Source organism: Vidua chalybeata, chromosome 6 (genome assembly GCF_026979565.1).
Source record: "Vidua chalybeata isolate OUT-0048 chromosome 6, bVidCha1 merged haplotype, whole genome shotgun sequence".
NCBI classification, from domain to species: Eukaryota; Metazoa; Chordata; class Aves; order Passeriformes; family Viduidae; genus Vidua; species Vidua chalybeata.
The window spans coordinates 4,733,929-4,750,562 of record NC_071535.1 but is presented as its reverse complement, the minus strand read 5'-3'; the positions used below and the strand labels follow the sequence as shown (position 1 = coordinate 4,750,562).

Sequence of the window (16,634 nt, the reverse complement as noted above, 5' to 3'; positions counted from 1 at the left end):
GTGATGGGTGCACAGCACCAGCACACAGGCACCAAGGGAAGGTAAAAATGGAAATTTCCTGCCTTTGCACATGGCAAAAGCCTCAGTGCAAGGTCACAGCAATGCCACTGCAGCAGGGAGAGCTGTGACACTTAAGGAGGGCTGCAGGAAGAGAAGAACAAACTCTCAGCTTCTCAGAAATTGAAGGAAATTGCCAAGAAGGGAAAGATTGGCAATACATGGTGGGAACTGGCCTCTAGAGGAGAATCCCTTCTCCCTGAGCACAGCACTCAGCAGCAAACCCTCAGACTGCAGGGCAATGTGACACTGCTTGGTACAGTTTTCTTCAAGTATGAACTGTGTTGTCTTGTTTTTTTTAATTTCTCCATCTGACCACTTGTATTTCAATTCATTTAGCCACCTCAAAAAATCAAATTACATTCTAAGAATCCAAAAAGCAAATAGAGCTGTGCTTCACCTGCTTGTAGTTACTATTCTTCACACCTTTAGCACAAGTGAGGGGAAAAAATGACAACTGTATGAGACCAGAGGAGCATTTCCCTGGAAGAGATCTTTTGGGAATGGCTACAAAGATGTGCACAGCCCCATGAAATTCCAGCAATTCCTGCTGTTTGGTTCCTCATGACTCAAACCTGAAGCAGCAGAACACACCCACAGCAGGTCATCATCATCCACAGTGACAAATTTACACAAGATTTTGCCTTAAGCTATGAAAAATCCAACTTCTGGTTTAACATTTTGTTTGAAAAATAACTGAAGTAACTCAGTGGGAAAAGAAGCAGCCACAGATATAAATGACACTTGTTAATAGATAAATAATATTTACAAAAGCCAAGAAATTAAAAGCTCCTGTTCCAAATGTACTATAACACAGCTCAGTATTTACTTAGAGGAATTCACAGTAGAGACTCTCAAGTGTGGCTACTGAGGATTTTATGTGGGATATTATTCAGAATGCACACTTTATTACTAACATGCATGCTTTCTACTGCATGGGCTATTGTGTAGCTCCTATGGACACATGCAGAATAAACAAAACCTCCCTGAGAACTGGCATTCCAAACCACCTGGAGCACCTAAAAGCTGATGGCTACTTAGAGAAAAGCCAGAGCTTCTGTGGGAAATGCAGCCCTGCATCTCCTGACTTGCCCAAATGTAAAATACATTCACTCAGTGATGTCAGTGAGCCATCTGATAGCACAGAGAGGTAACTGGGTAGGAAAACCAGAGAAAAAATAGATCAGAAACATCCCTGGAAGAGTTCAAGGCCAGGCTGGATGGGGCTGGGAGCAACCTGGTCTAGTGGAAGTGTCCCTGCCCATGGCAGGGGGTGGAACTAAATGATCTTCGAGGTCCTTTACAACCCCCACCATCCTGTGAGTCTGTGACAAGAATTCTGAAGAAGCCCTGAAAAAAACTTACATGAAACACTTGCCTGAAAAATGCCTTAATTACAGCCAACTGATTTCATTCCTCCAATTTCCAAGATCTTCTCTCAGAAATGAGGCAAATTCAAGGAGCAATACAGGCTACACAAACTATTTCAGCCTCTCAGGTTGTGGTGGTTCTCCCTACTCTGGAAGAAGAGCTCTGCTTTGCTTCTCTGGTTGATATATCCAGGGTGCTGTGGAGAGCCTTTAGCAAAAGCCTTCAGTGAAATTCAGGCCAAAAAAAGAAACAGCAGGATATTAAAGGAAAAGTAAGCTTTCAGTAGAATAGTCACTGAGTTTGACCAAAGCAGTTCCAGTTCTAAGAAAAAAAGAAAGACCTTTAGCCTTATCCTAATCTTCTTCCTTCCTTGAAGCATCTGTTACAGATTTGCCTCACTCCAGAATAGTTTTAAGAAAAAATAACCCAAAACCTAACTCAGAGCAATTCCTGGCTGAAGAAGAAAGACAAAGAAGTATTTAGTTATAGCCATATTTTTAGTATTACAGCTTTCAATACAGCCTAATGTTGATGTTAACACAGAAGCAGCCCATTTTCAATACTGAACAAGGACTATGGAATTTTTGGGTTTTTATACAGATTGTTTTAAGGGCCTCTTGTCATCTTATTCATATATTGCACAGACCATCTCCTCCCACAAGCAGTTGTGCAATCTCTCCGTGGCAACAAAGCCAATTGCTTAGTGTCCCAATATTCCTTTCCCATGTATTTACACTGCCTGAACATAATTCACTAGCTGGAGATAAAAAGGAATTACTATCACCAAGTTGTGCTCTCTAGGTCACATTTTGAGAGTCTATGCTGTAGGAAAATAATTAAGTGAAGATACATCTACCTCTGAGCTGCTCATATTAAAGTTTAAAATTGCTCTGTACTCAAGCATTGCCACCTGTTCTTTCATTTTAATTTAAAAAATTCTGAATCCCTTTAATGTAAGCCTGAAAATGCTTAAATCCTGGAAATATGAGCATTCACCAACCACAACAATTACTCTCCTATTAAATTCATGAAGATATATGAAAGAATGGTACAAAGATTAAAGGGTATTATAAAGCCAAAAATATATATGCATGTATATTATGTACTACAACTCTTGTGTTTTCAAACCACTGTCTCCACTGTGTCTAGAGAAGGCACACATTTCAATTAATAATACATCCAGGCTTGATTTTCAGTTGTAACTTTTCAGGAGACTTTACCCTTTCAGGCATGATATTGTAGCAGTCCTGAACTTCAACTTTCATTAGAAGCCATCAATCAACTTTCTTTCAGTAAAAACACATGTTCACTGCAGACCACAGAAATTTTTAAACAACAAAAGAAAGCTCTAATGTGTATAAATGTTTATGGCCACCGAAAGATGAATCAAATCTTGTCATGTTCTTATCAATTATATAAAAATGGCTTTTCAACATCCAGCTTGAAGTCCAAAACAATTTGCCTTTTCTCCCAATACTGCAAATTCACACTTCATCTCAGGGCTTTGGATTTCCTAAAGTCTAATACCAACCCAACCACTTACCCTTTAAGCTCTGAGAGAGTATCTAAATATTCCTGCCTCCAGAATGCTTCTCCATTTCCAGGCAAGCATTCCTTGTCCCTTGCTATCCCAGGGAAGGCAACCATCTGACATGAAGCTTTTATAAACAAGGTGCTTTGAACTTGCAGTAACAGATGTGCTTAATTTTAAAATGTTGTATTTACTTAAACCCACGTACACTTATCATGTTGCAAGCTTTCCTTTTTCTTTCAAATGCTTCTTATTAATTTTTACCCTCAACTTTCAGCCTGATTAAGGTCTCTGTGGTGAAGCTTAGAGAGAGAAGACATTCTGGTTAAAAGTGACAGACAGTTGTTTCCATTCTCTAATCCTTGAGATTTTTATTGGCATATTAAATATGTATACTTCGAATGAGATTTCAATTATCCTGGTATATAAATCATCCTTTTTTTCTTTTTTTTTTTAACTCTCAAAGAAAATTGACTACTGCCATCTCCTGGTCACACGTTTCCAGCTCAAAGACACAGCTGGATGGTGCCCAAATTCCTTGTGTTACAGTACAGATAAATGCAGAGGTAAAAACAGGTAAACACAGACCTGCACTAAGTTGTGCCACTTCAGCTCTGGAAGCTTTTCCACTAATTATTATAGATAATTTTTACATTATTCATAACTTTCTTCATATGCAAACCACGGTTTTGAAATTAGGTTCCAAGTCCCACGACCAATAACATTGGCCTGGGGCTTTTCTTACCACTTATAAATATTTGAAGCAGAATAATTCCCTCAGAATTCCATGAAATGTTTTTAAAAAAATTAAATGGAAGAAGTTCAAAGAATTATTTTTAAAAGGGCTTGAAGGAAGAATTTCTCAGTGCTAGGGTGGAGCAATTATAATTGCATACATTGTAGACAGGCAGGTTTTTAGATTCTTGTTCTTAGAATGTGAGATTAAAACTGCTACACATCTCATTGCAGCACCTCCACAAACTTCTTATCTGCTAAAACAATTACCCATGGCAGTCATGTGCACAGTTTATGTTATTCCCACACTGACTTGAACTACAATAAACACAAGATATTCTCTCCCTCTCTTTCATCATCCTGAACACCTTTACAAACACTGTTAAGCAACCTCCAAAAATAGCAGAGATAATACTTAGTGTCCTTCAGAACAGAAAATCTTTATCTGTTACACACCAGCTTGTAGCCCATCTCAAACCAGGTCATTTTAACATTGAAAATATCTTTTTTTTTTTTTCCATACTTGCATGATCTTAACTTCACATTATCACCCTAGGACACTTTCAGTTCTCCTGCAGCACTCCTGTGTTTTCTCAAGCATGTGAGCCACTCCCTTTATCACAACATTATGAACATCTCCTTTGCTGAACAGCACTCTATAAAGCAATTAAGATTCAGTTAACTACAGAAAATGCACGTTGCAATGCTCTTGGCAAATCCAAATTTAAATAAATACTTAATTGCCAAGATTCTCATGACTTCCATACAGATGCAGTTCATAGAGCCATAGAATGCATTGGGTTGGAAGGGAACTTAAAGCTTATCCTGCCATGGGCAGGGACACCTGGGACATCCCAGGTTGCTCCAAGCCCCATCCAGCATGGCCTGGAACACTTCCAGGGATCCAGGGGCAGCCACAACTTCTCTGGGCACCCTGTGCCAGGGCCTGCCCACCCTCACAGGGAAGAATTTCTTCCCAATATTTCATCTGACCCTGCCCTCTGTCAGTGTGAAGCCACTGCCCACTGTCCTGACACTCCATCCCTTGTCCCAGGTCCCTCTCTTGGATCTCCAGATCTCTTGGAGCCCATGTGAGCATTGGAAGGGACTCTAAGGTCTCCCTGGAGCCTTCTCTTCTCCAGGATGAATTTCCAATACTTTCAGTGCACCCCAACAATAACATAAATGTGTACCCATACAGCCAAAACTTTGTACACATGTATAACCTCTGTATAGAGAAATGTCTGGAAATGTTGTAGCAATGAAAACCAAATTTTAAAAAATCGGCACTATTATGTCAGTATACAACAATACTTAGAAGTGATGTGCTTAACTGAGAGAACTCTGCATATTGACACTGATTTACCTTCTTGTTGCATCTCCTCAGATTTCCTTCTCATAAAGATAACTCGGGGTCTCACAGTCTGACCATGTGCAGCTCCTTGGCTTTCTTCCTAGGTATCATGCATTAAAATCACATTACAAATCTCACTTTTGATGTAAAAGCAAAGCAAAATCACATTCAGCTTCAAGAAACATCCAAAGAAGTTTTTAAAGATTCATTAAACATGTGCACTTGTTCTCCCTACATCTGACTTCAAGAGAATTCAGCTCTGAATTAGCCTATTACAACTATTCCCTCTAGACAAACATCCTGGGAGCAGCAGGAAAGGATGGGAAAGTGCCATTTCAGACCTGAAGACACAGGAGACTTTCAATTTATACTCAAAGCATGTAGTGGAAAGAACATAAAATTTCCCTGGCTTTCTTCAATACCCAGGATATCTCCCTAGGTATTACCTTCCTGACTAGTAAGAGAAAGATGAAAGAGAAAAGAAATATAAAAATTTCAGCACACAGGTTGGAAAACCCAAATCAAATCTAAAATTTATTTCCTTGGCCATGTTTTTAGAACTGGTTGCTCCAAGCCCCATCCAGGCTGGTCTGGGACACTTCCAGGGATGGGGCAGCCACAGCTTCTCTGAGCACCCTGTGCCAGGGCCTCTCCACCCTCACAGGGAAGAATTCCTTCCTTATCTCCAATCTAACCCTGCCCTCTGGCAGTTTAAAATCACTTGTCCTGTCACTGTGTGCCCATCTGGAAGACTTAAGCTTTCTCTTAACACAGAAAAATTTAAAGCAGACAAGATGAGAAAGAGTTGAGATTATTTTCTGAGGGCATGAAGGTCTCATGGACACTGACTGAAGGACACCAACATATTAACTGAATATTAAATGTCAGCAGTATAAGAGGTATCATGGCTCCATCCTGAAGTGTTTTGTTTGGGTTTTTTTTCCATTGGATTTGTAATACAGAAAAATTCAGTTTAAACTGAACCGAGCTGCAAACAAAAATTGAAAGATAACACAGATTCATAACCTACAATTCTGCATTCCTGAAGATTAAAAAACCATGTCTTTTGAAATACTAAAAAATGAAAACTAATGAGAATACCAAAGTGACAATCCCACTTGAAAAATGCAGATTGTATAAAAACATCCATACTTATAAAGGAATATTATGAAAATATTTTGCAACCAAGTGATTTTCTAAGATTTTAACAATGCATTTGGGACTTGAAATTATTTAGATTTACCATCTCTGGAATGTGTAGCCACGCAAATATGACTTCAATGTTCCTGTCCCTCCCATGATCAAAATGATTTATTTAGAATAGGAAGAGCTCAGCTTCCTCCAAGTCATTCTCTTGCTTCTTAGAGCTAAGACCATGGGGGCAAGATGGCCACAAATAACAGTCAATTCCTGTATTGTTGCACAAGAATGGACAGGAGGGGTCAAAGTAAAGATGCATTTAGTCTGGCTTTCTATCTAACAGTGGCTAAAAGCATATATAAATCTCAAAAAAAAAAAATCTAATGCCAGAAATGGAAGAGCAGCCAAGGAATTTGGGTAGATAAGAAAAATTCCTGTATGACTTAAGCCATTTGTTTTGGACTGAGTGACCACACAGACTTCACTCTTCATGACTAAAAGGCATTTGCTCCTGCCCTGTGTGAAAACTCAGTGCTCTTTCTGCTGGTGAAAACCTGACCTACACACCAGTGCCAGGGAGCAAACAAATCTGGCAGCTCCACATCCCTGCCAAACCTCCCTGACAGGAGGATCCTGCTCACTCGGGCTGCAGAAACCACCCAGGCTGTGCCACCACCTCCCAGGGCCAAGGCCCAGCATTTTCTCAGGTCTCTTAGCAAACTTTGCTCCTAAATAGATTTGTCTTCTGCCTTTGTATGTGTGTGATGCAGTTTGATTTCAGTGAAGGTAAACACTGTCTGGAGATGAAGAACAAGATGTGAGATCAGTGACTAACTTGTGAGGAAATCCTTCAAGAAGTCTGAAGTGATTGCTCCCTTAAACATTGCACAGAATGAATGAATCATCCTGAAAGCCTCAGTAGCTCTTGCTCTCTTAGCTGGTGTAATGATACCAGAAAATCTGTCTCCTGCAGGCAGGTGACAAGGCAGATCCAATGGCAGAGCTGAACACAGATGCCATCCTTAATTAAAGCAGGGGAAAGGTTCATCCTTGTCACAAGTGCTGTCACAACAAGCTTTCAGATCACCTGGTACAGGGGTTATTTTTTAATTTCAGAGAAGGATGTGAAGATCTAGTAGAGGATCTTACAGAATATGGCTTAACCACAGTGAAGATCTCTCCTGGATGGGGCAATCCAGGAGATTATAAGTAAGACTTATAAGTATGATCACATTATAGAACAGATAAAAAGTTATCCTGTGAGAAAGTGATGTAGAGTTAAATCAGGAATAACCACACTCAGGAATAAAACACACACAACAAAACCACACAAAGTTCTGGGGTTTGGTTGTGTGGTTTGAATGGAGGGTGAGTTTTACATGCCAGCAGGCAAACAAAAAAAAAAATAAAATAAAAGCCACACGAAGGGTTCAGATGCAAGAAAAAGTTTCTAAAGATAAGATAATGTATAACTACCTACAGATAAAGGATAAGATCACAGATAGCTATCTGTATATCTTCTGTGAAAGGCACATGTGTTACCCTCTCTGTCCCTATTACTTTTGGCTAGAATCCACTTTTGCCTGTGAACAGTAATTCCAAGAAAGTCTTTTGTGGTGAGCTCAAAGTAAAAGAGGTGTAACATTAAAAATCTTCTCTGAAGATGCAACACATCACTTCAGGTGACAAATTTAAGAACTGCTCAGACACCAATGGCACATCAAGGCTCAAAAATATAAATCCAAAGGAAGTTTAATGCAAGATAATTTAGATTATTTTTAATACAAATAAAACACCAAATTAAAAAAAAAAAAAACAACATCAGGGAAGGACAGAATTTATCCATGAATACAGCAGCCATGGTAAGTATACAATGCTTTCAAACACACTGTGAAGCCTCACATATTAGAGAGCAGTCTGCCACCTCATTTTTAGCTTTTGCCACTTGTTATTTGCATTTAGTTAGCAAGTAAACCATCATCTCCAGGTAACAGCACATACTAATAAAGTAGCAAAAAATTAACTGTCTAGGCTTGAAGCAGAGATCAATAGGATGTTCCTCTACCTTTTAGTGCTCTGAGGTTCATCATCCTCACTGCCTTTCCAACCCTGCCCCTGCTTGGACAAATGAAGCTCCTGGAATGCTGAGTGGGTTACAGCTCATGAGGCCAAATCTCTCTTGCCACTTCCTCAGCCATATATCCAGGATGTCATCCTGCATTTGCAGGATGTGCCCCTAAAACATGGGAATGCCCCAATGAGTGTTGTATAGGACTGGATCCTGTGAGACCACTGAAGCTGTGAGGAAGTGCAGAAAAGCTAAAAAAAGAAGGTCTGAGCTTTAAAAAAGGGATTTTGTAAGGATTTGTCACAGGAAACACAGCCACCTTTACTGCACACATGCACTTTGACTCTTCTCAGCTGAATGTGTCACTTTAATGCACCAGTCCTGTGATGTCAGGCAGGACAGTGAGACAGGAAAATTTATTTTCCCAGGTTTCAGTTTGCTCTTTCTAACTAGGCACAGGAAAAATCCTTTCAGCTCACCTGGGACAGATCCTCTGGGAGTGGTGTCATTCTGCAGCTTGGCTGGGCTGCTGGCAGGGCAGGATTTGAGCCTGGCTGTGACTCCAGTTCAGCCAAAAGCATTGGACTGGGACTCGTATCTGCATCTCCAAGAATTTCTGCTGAGAGAAAAAATTTCCTTCATGAGCTGGAGCCATAATCTCCTGGTCAACTCACGTGACAGAATGTGCAGCCTTTCAAACTTCCAACAGGGGGACATGCAATGTTAAAGAGAATGATTTCCTCCTTACATGGCTCATTGTATACCCCTTAAATTGCTCTTGTGGGAATAAAAATGAAATAAGAAATACATGCCTGTGGAAATTGAAAAAATAAATCAGCTTTATCATCTGTAGATTTCTAATGTGGCAGCATTTGAGAAAGCTTCAGAGCTGTACAGTTCATCATACCATTATATGCTTAATGAGCTTTATCGCACTTACTGGAAAGAAATTGGAAAAGCTTCTTCATTATATGTTTCACTCCTGTATGAACTAAAAGAAACCTGTATATAGTCTCTTTTAAAAGGGTAATTTGCTCTCTAATCCAACATTTATCATGGTTTTGCAGCCTCCAAGTGTGTAAAATATCTTTATGAAAAATGTACTGACAGCTCATGAACTAACTTTAGCCTTCTGCTATCATACAGAGCCAAAAAATGAATTTTAAGCCTAATTAACTATAATCATTGCTTAATTAACTGTAATTATTGTTCACTTTAAGACTGCATGTGCCAAATTTCATTTGCATGTTGGTTTTTATATCCCTGACTTTTAGCATTGAAAACAAGGATTTATAAATGACTGATCATCAAGATGCTGTTATGTACCCACATCAGCAACACCTGCTCCATCCTACAAATGGACACTGTGTTCCCATAATACAAATAAAAAATGGTCACAAACCTGAAAACAACTCACAAACACACAATCTCCAAAATTCCTAGAGACTCTTCTGTGAGTGACTCATTCTGACAGAAGAAATGAGTGTCCACTGCAAGGTTTCATGTGCAGGGATGCACACCCTGAAATATGTGAAGTCTGACACCCATGGTGTACCTATTATTTAGTATTTGCCCTGAAAATAATTACCAAATAAAATGATGGCCCTGCATGGTAGCTGTTGTGGCTATCAGGAAACAGTTGACTTGCACTGAAGGACAAGCAATCACATCCCAGTGCAGAGAGAAAAAAGGCTTGGAAGGAAAGTGGAAGCAATCACAGATCATTCCTTTCACCCTTCACCTGACCCTCCCTCCAAAACCAGATTGTTTTCTGTTCAGTGTTGACTTCAGTAACAAAAGGCCTTAGAAACAAGGATTTCTGTTCCTCCTTGATATGAAAATAACCCTTGTCTTGAAAGCAGATCCAAGCTTTTATACAATGTTGTTTCCTTAGCAATGCAACAAATTACTGTGCTGTGTTCAGGGGTGGGGAGGGAGGGAAACTAAATTAAAAATCATCAGAATGCAACAGAACTCAGTCTGGGATTATAAAGATTATGTAAAAGCACAGGGCATTGCCTTCTGGTAGTTAGTCCAGGGCACTTGCCTCCTTTCAAAAATATGCTGCAATAAAGACTAAAAACAACAGTACAAGATTTAGAGATAAGCTTAAAAATCAGTAGAGAAACACACTGCTGGTGGATTATCATCACATGCACGAGCTGGTTTGAAAAGTGCTAAGATATTTACAGGACAGCCAAAGGGCATCCTAAATTGAATGAAATAACTTTTACAAATTATTTTTAAAGATACAGGGAGATACAACCCTGTTGTGCCAGATACAGCCATGGACAGTCAGAAGGACAGACACAGGGACAGGTTCTGCCATTAACAGGCATCTTCCAGCTCCATGGTCCTGAGCACCTCTACAGACTTAGAGAACCAGAGAAATCCCAGAATGGCTTGAGCTGGAAGGGACCTTAATCCTCACCCTGTTCCACCCCTCTGCCATGGGCAGGGACTCCTTCCACTATGCCAGGCTGCTCCAATCCCCATCCAACCTCACCTGGAACACTGCCAGGGAGCCAGGGGCAGCCACAGCTTCTCTGTGCCAGGGCCTCAGCACCCTCACAGGGAAGAATGTCTTCACCACATTTAATCTAAATCTCTCCTCTTGGGAAGAATTTCTTCACCATATTTAATCTACATCTCTCCTCTTTAGTTCAAACCATTCCCCCTTGTCCTGCACTATCTGCAGATGATCTGATCACTGATTTATTGCTACATCAGTGTCCTTAGTGCTGACTGAACTCTACCAACACAGAGTCAAACAAGTGACTTGGAGAAATCTCTTATCTCAGGAAACCTCACGCAACCAATTTCCAAACAACCTTCAACAAACTACTTTAAAGGAAGAGTTTGATAATATATAAAGTACCAGAATATATTTTCAAGGCTGACACTGGTGTAGTTGTCCAAAATGTTAGGTCACAGCTGGTTTAAAAGGTTACTCTCTGTGTGACCAATTCAAATGTTAATCACTTCAAAACCAAGAAAATATTTTATTTTCTCCAAGATTGTTTTTGCCATGTGTTAAACACATTTAATTTCAATGCACTTCCTACTGGTCAAGGGCTAATAATGTGAGATAAGCTTCTCTTGTCGAATTCATAAATGTGAAAATTAAAAGGACAGAAAGCCAGCTGTTTGATCACTTTAATTTACACAACTTTTGATGAATCAGTGCAACCACGTTTGTGTTGCAACAGCTTAGTAATTATTTCAGTTTAGTTTAAACATATTTAAAACCACAGTCAACAAAATAAAGACTTTCTACATGCTTGCAGCAGCTACATTAAACAATTATAGAAGCACATTTTCAGATAACAACAGAGAACCTGGGATAAAAAATAAGGAAGAGAAAGGATGGACCATTGCTTTCAGCACTACTTTCAACTGAAATAAAATAAATTTCCCTGCTTTACCAACAGCAACTCCCTACTTTGTACAAGATGTTTGTGCCTCTGCTATCCACCTGGGAAAAAAACAATTTCTATATAATCAGAGGAATGTATGAAGCTAAAATATATTGCCATTTATGAGCCACTGCAGTACCACCATGATGGAGTGATAAAAGCAAAGAGGAGCAGTGCTGAGCAAGGGGACAGAGAAAAGCAGCTTGCAGTGCTGGTGCTAACACTTGTCCAATGGAAACTGCCTCCATCTGTTACTCAGAACTGAATTTGACTTAAAAGAATAAGATACACACTTCACAAGTTAACTTTTGTATAGGCAAGTGGGTATTTGCCATGATTTTTATTCCAATTGTAGGAAATTGCTAAGAAGAGTGAAGACAAGGCTTGAATTAAATCCAGTTCTTGAAAGAGGAACACTAATAATGGTATTGTAGGAATTGCCTGTACATATTGGATTTTGAACATATGGTCAGAAATTATTTCAGATTCTGTTATGGAAAATTCTCAGAATCCACCTGAATATCCTAGAGAAGAAATAAGAATCTAATTGTACCTCCAATTTGGACAAGCTGCCCTGGAGATGCAGAACGGAGACCTTGGCGTGGTCTGTTTCCAGAGCTCTGAGCAGATGGATGCTCCATAAAAATGGAATTTCCCATCAGGATTCTCTCCTGTGCTCTGCACAGCCTTGGCCTCTGACCTTCACTGAGCTCCCCAATGCTGCCATCAGAATCCTGCAGAGAACATCAAAACCACAGCACATATGAAAACCTAGTAAGTCTTCCAAACCCAGGGATTGTTTTCTAATTACATTAACGCTGAAAACATTTATAAACTTAAATTCATTCTATTTGCATTGGATGAAGAAAACAAGCCATGGAGATACCATCTGGGATTGAAATGAAGATCTCCATTTATCAGGAGGATAGAAAAGAAACACTTGCAGCCAAACATCATTTATTTTGTTAGTGGTATCTCTACATGATCAGAGCCTAAGATACATTTTTAGCACATGAAGCCTTTGATATTATAGATTTGGCCACTGTTGACTGCCTGACCTTGAAACACTGGCAGCATCTAAAAGCTATTGACTCTCTGCACTGCATGTCAGATAAAAGCTTCAATTTTCAAGTAGGTTTGGAGGGCACTAAAAATAGGGATGGTTCCCTGGATCCTGACTTTTAAAGCTGCAGCTTGCTTCCATGTCAGAAAATAGGTGGAATACACAAACACACACACACACACATGTGCAAAGTATAACTCTAAGGCCATACAGGGAACATCCAGGAGAATGCTGATTCTCCTCTGAAGGAGAAGGAACACCTGCACACACCTTGCCAGAATCTGGGGGGAGTTTATGAATGCCTTGGACGGGCAGACTGAGTGGTCTGTGATTATGGGAAAGGGAAAAAGCAAAGCAGAGCTGCATTTGTAACTGGCAGTGCTGATGAGAAAATGGCATTGCAATTACAGGCAGACTTGGGAGTTAACACTGGAGAAAGCTTTTCACCAAGTCCAGCCACCAGAGCTCATTAGCAAAATAAAGACAAAGGAACAGCCAAGGAGGTGAGTCAAGTTGGTAATTATTTAGACTAAACTGACCAAGACAGAAGGAAAAAACCGCATATGCATCAGTAGCATCACAAAAAAGCAAAGATCTGCTGTAAATAAATGTGTTCACAAACCATTGCTGCAGCATTCAAAGTTCATTTCCTTCAAACATTCCTCCAGCTATGTCAGTTAGAATTAACACCAAACAGTCCAAACTGCTATTTTCCAACACAGAAATAACTCAAGATGTGTGACAAAAAAATTGTGATGCAGATAATTACATTTTTCTGCGAGTCTCTTTTTTTTCTGCCAACTGAATAGGAATTTTTGAGGTTTTGTTCCAAGATCAGTATCAACAGCATGTGCAAAGTACATGTAAACACTTGCTGAGTTGTTCTTCATAGCTCCCTAAAACACTCCTGTGGCTGTTAAAGGCAGTGTATTTGTACTGTTGAACATTCCACCTGTATTGCTGAAGTGACAGAAAATTCCCTGGTCCTCCAAGTGACAGGATAAACCTGGGACATGGGCACAGTCACGTACCTGGAAAATCAGGTTCATATGATGTACAGTTTGTTTGTAACACTGAAACTTCAATGTTTCTTAAAGAGTTTTACACAAAAATGAAGCCAACAGAAGTGGGATCACTTGCAGCAGGGGATAAAGAGTATGAAGCTGTTCTACAGCCAACAGGAAGCATAAAATTGGGATATTTTATCTACTTTTGAGTAGGAAATAATCACTTCAAAACTACTGTACTGGAAAGCCAAGGACTGTAAGTTACCTCTGAGTGGTCTATTCCTTCTTGTATAAAAACAGGTGCTTGATTTAATTTGGTTAAAAGAGCCAGGACAGGATCCCTGTAATAATAGCCTTTATCCATTCTTCTCACCACCTGCCCTTCACTTGGAGGATCATAATCCTAGAACAAAGAAACAAACAGACAAAAAAAAAAATCCATATAATACATGCTCCAAAACTGGTTTTTGGTAGGAATTTGAATCATTCTTACTTTAGTTCACAACTAAACTTTTTTTAACAGTAAGTTTCCACACTGAAAAATTATGTCATGAAAATTCAAGCATTTAAAAATAAGCAAACAGGTGACACACTGCTTTCTTTAACCCACAGACATGCACATTCTTTATTTGATACAAAAGACTGCAATACTTAAAGAGGAACAAGGCCCTTCAGGCCTCCAAAGATCAGGGAAACAGTTAAATCCTCACACATCCTTTGCTAGCAACAATCTGGCTGCAGAGCTGCTCTCACCAGCAAGGAATTACCTTCCTCAACCAAACAGCCTGGTCTGAGGATGGAGAAATACTAGAAGGAGCTACAATCCAGCTGACAAAGAGAGGGAAGAACATCTCAGCAGGCCAATGTTCCTCTGATGAAGAGAACTTTAATTTAGGTTCATCTGTTATCAGAGTTTTAAGCCCAGATTTTAGGGGAGAAGTGTGGCTGACAGAGGAGGCACCTGAAGATCTGCCAGTCCAGGACAGTCTCACAACTGTGGTGGTTGTTTTGGGGGTTCTGTGCAGAGCCAGGAGTTGGACTTGATAATTCTTGTGGGTCCCTTGCAGCTGAGGATGTTCTCTGATGTTAACTATGACCTGAATGAAATCATGGATGTTCATGGGAAGCTCTGTACAGGGAGGTGTGCCCAAGAGTGTGCAGAAAGGATAGGCCAGGAGAAGAGGACTCCTGCTCCAGAACATTAAACTTGCCTTGTGGAGCTTGGAAGGAGCCTCTGGAGGCTGTCTAGCCCAACCCAGCTGTCCAAGGCAGCCCTCCATTCAGTGCTTGGCCACTCCACAGTAAAAATATCTTTTATGTTTAAATCAAATTTCCTGAATTTCATCCTGTGTCCACTCCCTCTCATCTTTCACTGGCTCGCTCTTCCTTACTTCTTTCCACCACATATTTATACATTGGTAAGGTCCCCCCAGAGCTTTCTCTTCTCCATAATGTCCCCTATAATTGATGTCACAGCTACATCTTACCAAGAGGCTTTACACAAAGTCAGAGAGGGGAAAGTCCAGGCATTTGAGGAATAGCAGAAGAGAAAGGGGATGGAGAATATCTTGACTTGGGAGGCTTCCAGAACCATGGACTACAGCAGACATTGGATAAGAAACTATTCTGATGTTTTAAGCAGCTTTAAATAACTCCAGCCTCAGCTAACCCACTTCAATAATTTAATCATGCAAGCAATTAAAAGATGGCTCAAAGCTGCAACAGCTCAGTGCATACCAATGTTCTATTCTGTTTAAGATGCCTTAAAACTAGAAACAATAAAGAAATGAAAGTGCATAATAGCTATCTCTCACCTACAGAAGGATATGAATTATCCAACTTTTTAAAAACATAAATTAGTTTGTATAATGTGGGTTTTTTTCCCTTTGGTGTTCTGAAATTCCAACACTCTTTGTGAGTATGCAGTTTAAAAGTGTGAATTTAGAAAGGTGGTGAGGGAAAATGTTTAAAGCAGATCCAATTCAGCAGGATGCCCAAGGTGGAACCCACATTATCTGTGATTCTTTATGAAAGAGTTCCTTACCATTTCATTGGCATCTCGGAGAGTACTGGATAAGCTCTCAGTGAGGTTTGGAAGACACAATCCTCCTTCTGCTAAGGCTGAAAAATATTTTATGTTACAACTATTAAAAACATTCAAGTTACATGACAGAAAACCCAAGCCACATTCTTTAAGTGCAACACTGTGCTTTAGTAAATTTGGAAATTCCTACTGCTGGATGTCTATTATAAAGACATATTTTTGTATTTCTTTTCATATTTCTTACACTTTGCTTTCAATAGCAATTTAGTACCACATGGTACTTAGGCAAGACAAGCCCCAATTATTTTCCAAGTTGATCTCATGACAAAAGAGCAGATTGAATCTTTTTTCTTTAATAAACAGCAGCATTTTGTTCAGCGACGGGAAAAAGAACAACGAGGTCTTGTCAATCTTCCACAAACTGCAAGTTAAGGCTTGCAGCTTTGTAAGAATAAGAAATAATGCAAATTCTAATTCCCACAGTTGGTTACCTGCTGCAGGCAGTGGCTGTCCATAGGGGAAGAGCACCTCCCCTTCTGAGAGGGGTCTGTCCGTGGTCTCGGTGCCTGTGGGGGTGAGGCTGCTCTCCTGGCTGGACACCCCAGAGCTCAGCGTGGGCACAGGTGAGGGCACCTGGGCAGGGCAGGGCAGGGGCTCAAAGGGCCTCCCTGGCAGCTGCTGAGATGGGAAAAGCAAAGCCTCTGGTTCCTCATCATTGGCCACTGACATCTCCCTGCAAGGACAGAACGTGCACTGTGAATACACCAAGATGCACTCAACAGTGCAGACCAACATCTTAATTCAATACTGAAAAGAAACTAATTCTAGTTCTTTACTGAAAAGAACTA

General features: G+C 40.1%; 1 protein-coding gene across 7 annotated transcripts in view; it reads right to left on the bottom strand.

Annotated features, from left to right (window-relative positions):
- KIAA0586 (KIAA0586 ortholog) overlaps positions 1-16,634 on the bottom strand; it is a 69,472-nt gene that overhangs the window by 19,589 nt on the left and 33,249 nt on the right. For 4 of the 7 annotated variants that reach the window (XM_053945095.1, XM_053945094.1, XM_053945089.1 and 1 more), the window contains 6 exons: positions 16,278-16,519; positions 15,787-15,863; positions 14,008-14,145; positions 12,226-12,406; positions 8,736-8,875; positions 5,061-5,148 (listed from right to left, as the gene is read on the bottom strand). In XM_053945095.1, the coding sequence (XP_053801070.1) occupies positions 5,061-5,148; positions 8,736-8,875; positions 12,226-12,406; positions 14,008-14,145; positions 15,787-15,863; positions 16,278-16,519 (866 nt within the window). Of the gene's footprint in view, positions 1-4,240; positions 4,351-5,060; positions 5,149-8,735; positions 8,876-12,225; positions 12,407-14,007; positions 14,146-15,786; positions 15,864-16,277; positions 16,520-16,634 lie in introns of those variants that run through there. The other 3 variants (XM_053945091.1, XM_053945090.1, XM_053945092.1) reach the window with 3 other exon arrangements.